General features: G+C 40.7%; 2 protein-coding genes across 2 annotated transcripts in view; both read left to right on the plus strand.

Moving 5' to 3' along the window:
• LOC138056390 (uncharacterized) overlaps positions 1-5,346 on the plus strand; it is a 14,204-nt gene extending 8,858 nt beyond the window's left edge. Inside the window, exons 6-7 of the mRNA XM_068902176.1 lie at positions 2,988-3,269; positions 4,643-5,346. Of these exons, the coding sequence (XP_068758277.1) occupies positions 2,988-3,269; positions 4,643-4,796 (436 nt within the window). The 3' untranslated portion in view covers positions 4,797-5,346. The remainder of the gene's footprint in view (positions 1-2,987; positions 3,270-4,642) is intronic.
• A 2,571-nt stretch (positions 5,347-7,917) lies between these two features.
• The window catches only part of LOC138056391 (store-operated calcium entry regulator STIMATE-like), a 13,640-nt gene continuing 11,557 nt past the window's right edge, over positions 7,918-10,000 (plus strand). The window contains 1 exon segment of the mRNA XM_068902177.1: positions 7,918-8,226. Coding sequence (XP_068758278.1) covers positions 8,049-8,226 — 178 coding nt within the window. The 5' untranslated portion in view covers positions 7,918-8,048.

A 10,000-nucleotide genomic window follows, 5' to 3' on the forward strand; every position in this document is an offset into this window, starting at 1 on the left:
AGATACTCTGTTAAGTTTTATATTTAATTAAGCTCCACCGAATTATTACAAACATGCAAAAGTGTATTACTAAGGATGCGGACCTTCGTAATGATAGGGAACTTAAATAGCACGCAACATTTTTGAGGCAGGGACGTCAACCGGAAGTGAGTTATTTCCCTTTTAACACTCAATGAGACACTACTGTCCTAACGTGTGGAAAGTTCCACCTCCGGTTCCGGTTCCGTGTTTCAACTTTAACTCTTTAATGATATCGGCGCGTCCGTGTCTTGGGTCCAGGAAAGTCAAGTCAGACAGCTGCAAAATTTTCGCTGTTGGTTAGGTTAGGGTTAGGGTTACAATAATAAATTTAATTTTTACGAAAAAGTTGTATTTTTGGACCCTCGACCGGCGACCCGTGCAAATTGGACACAAGGATAGCGGAGTGGTGCGAGCCCGCCTCCCACTAATGTGGCCCGGGTTGGATTCTCAGACTCGGCGTCATATGTGGTTTGAGTTTGGGGTGAAGCTACATCGAAGGCGTTGATCGAGGATCGAGCACATGCATTTATTGAACAGCGGTCGAAAAATGTAGCGCGTCTTCTAAGCTGCATGTTTTACCAATACAGAATCAAACCTAATCAATCAATCATTCAATAACTTTATTTCAGTGTCAAAGACTAATAGCCGAGGATGATTCCTCTACTAATTGGAGACACTAAAGTTACGAAGTTATTACTTAACTATTATTACAATATAATTACAGAGTGCATTATTTACATCAGTAAAAGTCCTAGAAATCGATTTTAAAATGTATCTTAAAGTGAAATACTTCAAGAAATCGATAAAAAATAACAAAAAGCACTTGCCAATTGTAAGAGTAATTTGAAATAATCAATGAGAATCATAAATAAATAAATAAATAAATAAAATTCATGGTTCACGGTCAGTTGCTACATAGGATGCAGTTGTTACATTCTTGCTCCATCTTGGACGAAAGATTGATACGCTCAATTCCTTTTTTAAATTAGCGCAGAGATGATAAGCTTCTTAGGTTAGCAGGAAATTGGTTCCATAGTTTTGGGCCCCAGGTATCTTAGTGAATGCTTCCCATGGGTGATAGTAATCTGTCACCTCTAAGGTTATAGGTAGATCTTTTCAATGGAAATAGACCTATGATGTTCTGAGGGCAGAGGTTGTTCCTTACTATGAAAATCAAGCATACTATGTCTTGGAGCCTCCTTTCATACAGAGTGATGGTCAATTTAGCCCACTTCAGTAGCTGGTCATATGTGGATTTATTGTCTTTAAAGGTAGCACACAAGCCTCTCTCTTGGACACGTTACAATTTTCTAGCTCGGCAAAAATGCCAAATAAGATGACAGTATGTAAGATAAGGAGGAACTGCAGCCTTGAAGAGTTGTAGTTTTGCTGTCGTGGGTACTAGATTCCTTTGTCTCATTACTGCGCCTTTCAATAACATGCGAACTCTTAAATTCAAACGGTCAACCGACAAATGCGTTTTTCGCTACCGTCAATCAAATGTTCGGCGGCTCCGAAGCTTCCGACTACTGTCGAGCGCGCAGTAATCAAATCACATCGTTGAGCCCAGTTCAGTCAACATAGTCGGAAGCTGGGAGGAGCCACAGAACATTTGATTGACGGTAGCGAAAAGCGCATTTGTCGATTGAGCTTTGAATTGCAGACTCCGCATGTTATTGAAAGGCGCAGTAACACCCCTATCTTTTGACTCTCTTTCTTGCACGCGTCATTTATATGCTCACTAAATTAAGTCAAGCTGATTGTCAATAGTGATACCCAGTAATTTAATGCTTTTCACTGTTTCAATACTAGTCCCTTGAACCTTGACCAGGTGATCTGGTGACGTAATTCGGAGGACTAGGGAGAAAAATTTTTACGCCGTATCCCACAACCGCGTGCGGCCTTGAATGTCATTTTCGAATTAAACTGATGGCATAGGCGAGATTAGATCTCGTCGGTTCTTGAATGTTCATTCAGTAACAGGAAATGTGGGAGACACGGAATGATTTCTTGAGTTTTGGCGATGGAAATACTGCAGGAAATTTGGAAACAACTCCAAAGGCCGCGCGCGGTTGTGGGATACGGCGATAAAATTTTTATTCCCAGTCCTCCAAGTTACGTCACCAGATCACCTAGGACGCTGATCAAATCCTCATCGTCCTGTTTATTAGTGACATTATACTTGGAGAAGTTTCCCCTAAGTAAATTAGACTCGTACCATAGTGAGGCTTTCTTTGTATTCATCTTAAGATTTGCATTGGTAATGGTACATTCATTAAAGCTAAGCTTAGGCCTAACAACTCTTAATTGTTTAGGTCTAATTAGGCCTGAGGTTAAGGTTAGCTTAAATGAATGTTTAGTTTTGTTTCTGTATTGGTAAAACATGTAGCTTGTAAGACGTGCTACCAATCTTCGACCGCTGTCCCCATAAACGCGCGTGCTCGATCCTCGATCAACGCCTTCGATAAAACTTCACCCTTGAATTTGTTGGTTTTCTACTCTGCATGCACCGAGAGGTTTTTCTCCTGGCACTCCAGTTTTCCCCTCTCCCTCAAAAACCAACATTTGATTTGATTTGCGTTTTGTGCTAATTTGTGGATTTCAGTTTACAGTGTCTCCAATTAGTGCTCTAGCGCTAGAACGACTAGACACTTAAATAAAGTTCCTTTTATTCATATTTGTTGAAAGACTAACGACAATGGATAGTGATTTCTCCAGCCTTAAACAACCATGGCCTGATTAATAGCTTTTCAGTGTGTACTTCTAAAAGATCAGAACTTCCTCAATCATCTTTACCATAAATATTGCGGTACTCAACCTTAATCGAATGCTACATCGAATGCTAACTTCAAAGGGTAAACAAACAAAAACAGAAACAAAGACCTTGAAATCAATTTCCACAACAAACGCCAAAGACCCAAAGTGGAGGCCATAAGAAAAAAAATGTTCTTCTTCTTTTTTTTCAGGCGGGCTTTTTTTAACAAGTTTTACTTTTGCTCAAAGAACATCGCCATTGACTGCTTCAAAAATGTGTCCAGTTACGACATGAGAAATATCAAGAGACGGTTTATCAGCAGCCGATCTCGTGACGAGCAAATGTTCTGCGATGGTATCAATTTTAAGCTTTCCTATCCGCGACAACTTCGGGACAATCAATGTGAGAAGAACTACGTTCAAGCAAAGGAGACATGCGAGTCCAGCTACATTGCTACGTACAAAGAAAACAAAGCGGACAAGTCTCTTTGCCGGTGTGTATGGATTGCCTTAATTTAATAGGGAGCTTAAGCATGCGACGTTTTTCAGCGACGGACGGCAACCGGAAGTAAGCGTTTTCCTTTTAAAGTTGTCTTGGCATTAGTTACCAAATTTATATTGCTAAGTATCCTTTCGCTTTTTGAGACGATTAGTTTAAACATCTGGGAGAGACTACTGTCCGGATCCTGGCATGCGAATACGTTCCGGTTTCTATCCGTCGCTCAAATTAAACACGTGGTGTACACTGCACGCCTCGATTAGCATTGCTATACGCGTGCAGTGTCCATTGTAAAATTTATCTGTAATTTTTGAAAATAAGCTTGTAACTTGTAACTTGTAACTTAAGCTGCTATTAATATCATATCGAGGTTTTAGAGCACGTGATTGTAATTCACGTGCTCACTTCTGCCACAATTGGCTAATCGCAAAAATTTGGTTTTATCGTCAGCGTTTAGAATCTCTCCACGGTGGTCAATTTACATTATCAACTCCGTTGATAAAACCAAATTTTGTATACTACTTCCCCACCGACGCAGGACCACAGTTTGTTTAGAAACCACCCCATTCATTTAATTAATCACAAAAGACGTACGCATTCCAATCAGCCAATCTCAATGCAGGTTCGTTGATGCAGTCGGCGGAAAAATTATCCCGCTTTACTTCTCAGAACCGATGCCAAATCCCCGACGGAAACTAGAAACAACTAATCTGCAATCAATTATCAACATATTTAATCCCAAAAACACGCACCAAGCATCTCGTCCCGGTTTCATGTAAACGGCTGCAAAAAGTTCATACCGGTCGGAGTTCATCCCGGTTTCATCTAATTAACCCATTAGCTACACTCAACTATCAACTGCTAAATAGACTTTGAAGTTTCGCAAAGTTATTCCCATGGTCTTGACACCGCGTTAAGGCAGTTATCGCTTATCTGATTACAAGTCAAGATGGTAAAAATATCGTAGACTTGTAGAGGATAGGGATTGTAGAGGACAGGGGATTGCAGAGTTGGATTGCAGAGTCAGCTAAATCTGTTGAAATATAAGTGCTACGAGGCCAACGTTTGTAAAAACGTAATCCTTCCTTGTACTTGTGTATGTTCATTGCCGTGACTTTAACATCTTCAGTTTCCACGGCCTGCTCCCGTCTGACCTTGTAGCTCAGTCGGTAGAGCATCGATGATCTAACCCGAAGGTCGTGGGTTCAATTCCCACCCTGGTCAAAGTTTCTCTCTGTCCTTGTGTGGGTCCATTTCCATTAGCAGAATCACCACAAGTGTTACACGCTCGCGGATGCTCTCCCCTAGTCTGAAACTGACCTACTAATGGTAAAATAACTTCTTTTTTTTTTTTCGTTTTTCTCGCAGTAAATACGCGGAAGCGAAGCGTTGCACAAAGAATGCTACCCTTAGGATGTGCACAGTTACCTCAGAACTACTGGAAGAAGTCAATTTCATTTACGACAACTTCAACCCGTTTTGCGCTGAATTTACGGATCCTCCTTTCCCGGTTGAATCATAATCGGAGGGCGAGAAACCCGAGAAACCTATCGAACGGGATACGAGAAGTTCTGCGATCCCTAGAGGGAAAAAAAGACAGTTTGTTATCGCTAAGCGCTGGTCATGTTTAGCGTTTTCCATTTTCTTTCTGATCCTGGAAGTATTTACTTGACTTTTTCCTGCATGGACTCAGTGCCAGACTACCCACTTGTGTCTCCATTGCCTGCGCAGGTCGCTTGGATCAAATCGGAGAAACACGAGAATAACAGAAAGCCGATTATCGCCGAGGGTCTGGTATGCAGTTTACGGAAAGGTCCGAAGAATTTCCAGGACCTGAGGTAGTGCAGAATCAAAATCTTAGAGCAGCATTGGTTAAACTTATTTAAATACGTCTTTAAGACGGATGTGAGAAAGAGATTTTATTTAAGGGGCTTTGTGTTTAAAAACACTTTAATTCTCGATTAAGAAACAAAACTATACGTGGGACTTGGAATAGGTTGAAACGTTCGTGTTGATTTGAATTCTTTTAGTTTAGCGATAAGTACAATAAAGCAGTAAACAATAATAAAGTATTCTCGTTTGTCTCACGATGTGGTCACTTGTAATTTAGATGGCGACGTTTCGACTGCATACTGCTAGTCTTCATCAAGCGATGAGGTCGACTGGTTACGCTTCCCTTTTTAAGCAACATGCTCCGCTGTGATTGGTTGATTTTTAGCAGCTGTGATTGGTGCATTTCGATCCTCACTGTTTCAGTGTGTTGTTCCTTCGGTGGTCCGCTGTCGTACGGTTCTCCTCTTGTTGTGTTTCTTGATCGCGGGCATCCATGCTTCCGAAATTTCTATTCCACTATCCCTGTTGATGTTGTTAAGGTGAAATCTTATGTGAATCGCCTCTCTGACCCTGCGTGTGTACCAATGAGCATCACGATCAATAAACTTTACTTCGTTCCCAAGTGGGTCGTGTCCGGTGTTGTTAGCGTGTTCTGAAACGGCGGAGGCCTGGGTACGGACAAGTCGGATGTCTCGCTCATGTTCTTCTATCTTGCATTTGGTCTTCCGTTCAAAGAACATAAGCGAGACATCCGACTTGCCCGTACCCAGAACTCCGCCGTTTCACAATTCCCTCTGTATCTCAAAAACGGAGAGGATTAAGTCTTCAAACTTCACAGTCGTTTTGCTTTTTGTTACCTTGAAAAAATGTCAAAACCTCTGGTTTCCAAAACAAGCGGTTGACAGTTTCACAAAAACGGGCCCCTGATTTCCTTTAGCACCACAAATTGTGACCTTCGACTTAGAACTGACACTAACCAATCTCGAAGCTCTCGTGATACCAAACAAATCATCAATAAAGTTGAACGAAAGACATTGTCAAAAGCCTCTGTTAAGTCCGAGCTATGTAACAAGGCTATTACAAAGGAACTCAGACCGTCACAGCCGGGACAAGTAGCTACGGAAATTAACTACAACCTGATTTGTCCGCGATATAATAGGGAAACTGAAGGGGTCGCGACTTTGGAATAGCCTCCCTTTGGATGTGCGGAAAAAGGACACTATTGGCTCTTTTGAGGCTGCTCTAAAAAAAATTAACTTAGTAATTTTAAACTTTTAAGATAGTCTCTTGATAGCGAATTATAGTTTTTAACTTTGACATTTTTTCTCTTTTCAATGTTTTCTTTCGCACGGCCGAGGCCCCTCCGTGTCTCGACTCAAGCCCCCACTCTTTTCGGTTCCCGACTACCTGGGAACCTGGAACAGGCTAAAAAAATCCAGGCTTGAACTACTAAGGGCCGATTTACACGGTACGATTGTTGTCGCATGCGACAAGCTTACGACAGGACTACGACATGGCTTACGATCGTCGTAGCTTTTCAAAACATGTTTTAAAATGCTACGACATTTTCTCTGACGAACACTACAATCGTAAAACGAGTTGTAAGCCTGTCGTAGGCTTGACACATGCGACAAAAATCGCACCGCATAAATTGGCCTTATGCTGCTTATGTGACTGGTCCTGACTGCGATGATTTTTCTAATTTTCATTTAATGTTCCCACTCTAGTTCAATAAATATGAAAATTTAGACATTTTTAAAATCATTTCACTTACCTCTAACCTGAAACAAACTTCCATTGGATATGGAATCTTGCAGAGAACTCGCAATTTTGCTTGAGAGGTTAATTGGTAGCTAGAGTCGTGCAGCGCAAATAACATGGTCATTAATTCTGAAATTTTTTCAGGGTAGTATGCAACGCTTTAGTCGCTTATCTCACAGCGATAATCTTTCTAACGTTTATTTCATGTCCGTTCCGCAGTTCAATATCTATGAAATTTTGTATTTTTTAAGAATCATTTGTATCTGTAGATATTCAATTGAATTTAATGGAGAAAAGATACTTAGCAACGTAAATGTGGTCGAGTAAAGACAAGTTTATAAAAGAGAATACAGCTCACTTCCGGTTGCCGTCCGCGTCTCAAAAACGCGAGTGCTTAAGCTCCTTATCATCATCCCTTTTGAACGTGGGAGATAATGCACAGAGCCAGCATTACTTGTAAAAGTTTAGAAGCTTCGTAGGAACCTGTTCTTCCAGGTGTGATTGTCATTGGAGCTTAAGCACGCGCGTTTTTGAGACGCGGACGACAACCGGAAGTGAGCTGTTTTCCCTTTTGACTTGTCTTCACACAACCACATTTACATTGCCAAGTATTTTCTCTCCACAAGAGATAATTCGTATAAAAATCTGGGAGACACCACTGTCCTGGCACGGGAAATGTTCTCCTCTGGTTGCCGTCCGCGTCTAGAAAACACGCGTGCTTAGGGCCGATTTACACGGTACGACTTTGTCGCATGCGACAACGGCTTACGACAGGTGCACGACATGATTTACGATTGTTGTGTACGTCAGAAAAAATGTCGTAGCATTTTAAAACATGTTTTGAAACGCTGCGACAATCGTAAGTCATGTCGTAAGCCTGTCGTGAGCTTTTCGCATGCGACAAAATCGTATCGTGTAAAGGTGGAACTACAGTAGCATTACTTGTAAAATTCGAGAAGCTTCGTAGCAACACCCAAACAAACTTCCCGCGCGGCCTCATCCATTCCGGAAAATATCATAAGGGGTGGTCACTCAGCTGTGTAGGCAGTTCATCGGCAGCTGTGAATCCGATAGTGATCTTATGCAGAGAATTTCGTTTAGCGGCCGATATTTCACAAATTAAGCGAGAACAGCTCTCAATCGCCTCTTTCGTGTGGAGAGAGAGGCTCAAGGCAGACTGATGAACCAGTCGTCTGCATCGCCTGGGTCCGTTTCTTTGCGTAATTCTGAGGTCGAGGCGACAAAGCTCGCTCTCACAACAAACATGTCTTCGAGTGGACCGAACTGCCAGTTAAATGATCACTTTGGGCTTGTCGTTCAAGGAATCTTAGCGGCTGTGGCGTTCAGCACTCTAATTTGTAAGTCAAGTTTAATTATTGATGCACAGGGGGAAACTCGGAAGGCCTCTTTCGCTGGAAAAGTCATAACTCGATTCGGCAAACAGGACGTCAGCCATTTTAATTTTAATTTAAGCTTTAATTCTTGTCAGTGTAATTGACTTTGACAGGGTGAAAGCTACAGGTTCGCTCATCAATGAATTTTTCGATCGCGCTAATTCCGTTTTAACATGCTGTAGAGTTTGAACATAAAGACAATATATTTACATACACGTTTCCTTAGCGAAAAATTCTCAAGAATCCAGATCCCCAATTGAAACCCCCAAGCGTCAAAGTCTCGAACGACTGTCTCATCGAAAGAGCAAACGCTATAAAGAATTGTCTGGAACATCTGATTTAAGAATCCTTTACTTCATATTTTCAATAAACTTATGCTACTGTTGTTTTTTTTTTTCCCCATTTCAGTAAAATGAAATAATGTTTTTGGGGTTCTGCAATCTAATAAAGCTGTGCAAATTTACACCATTTTGCAATCAGTAGCTTTATTTGAAAACCAACATACCTGTTACAACATTCACCACATACAGGCAAAATTACTGAATGCTGATTGGAGGGCAGTATAATCACAATCTTGGGCTTGGTCAATTGATCCTGATTGGTTAACAGTTGCTTCTCCAGAGCAAGCCAAGTTACAAGAGAATCATTTTCCAGATGAAACTACTTTTTTTTCCACATATAAATTACATTCTAAGTGCTGTATTTCTGTTGACAGCAACGCGTAATTGAATTGCACTTAAACTGAATGGGGTCGTGTTGATTGTCATTGGTCACAGGACTGAATGGGCTTACCTTGCTAATTTTGCCCTTCATGTGGTAAACATGTAATCGTAATGTGCCCTAGTGCAATTAAGGATTAATTTCACTTGTATTTCAGAGTTTTCCAAATTGCCCTCGTCGCTAATTTTGTGAAAACTTTGACAATATGCGTGAAATTGATCCTTAATTACCCTCAGGTCCATGTGATTACATATACTAATCATACAGTATGTATTTCGTAGTTTAATGATCGATACACATGCATGTAGTTACAATTTCTTTTCTTGTAAGATAATTATGCGCAGGTATGTCTCTTTACCAGAGTTTCTATGAAAGTGATAATGATACAAATTATGTAACTTACCTCTTAATGAAGTCCAGTCAATCAATCAATCAATGACTTTAATAACATGTCAAAGGTATCTAGCCGAGGGAGAATATCCCTCTACTAATTGGGGACACTTACCGGTAATAATAAAGTAATTATAGACCTGTTAACATTAAAACTAATAAAAGATGAAAACCTACTATCAACTAATGGTATCCTAGTGAAAGCTAAGATTCCCAGGCATTAAAGCTCGAAACCTTAAAACCAAGGTGAAAGAAATTTTGTTTTGTTATGAGTTACAAAGAATGCAGCTCAAACAATAATTGTTGTCTTCTACAATCAAACTTAAATCACATTTGCAAATACAATGTTTAAAACTGCCCAGTGCGGGCTGGGATCTAATTGTGCTTGGCAAACCTTTCCACAACTTAGGTCCCAAATAGGTGAGTGAATTTTTTCGGTACTTCTTGGTCATACACAATGTAAATCTAGGGATGGCAAACTCTGACACCCTTAAATTTTAAGGTGAGCGGTGCATATGAAATAACTCGCATAATTTTGTGGGGCATAGTGTATGTTGCACCTTATACATAAGGATGCCGATATCTAAGTTGTAGTCTTCTATTCTGTAGCCTCACTAGGTTACTTTTG

The sequence above is a fragment of the Montipora capricornis genome, chromosome 7 (genome assembly GCF_036669925.1).
Source record: "Montipora capricornis isolate CH-2021 chromosome 7, ASM3666992v2, whole genome shotgun sequence".
NCBI lineage: Eukaryota > Metazoa > Cnidaria > Anthozoa > Scleractinia > Acroporidae > Montipora > Montipora capricornis.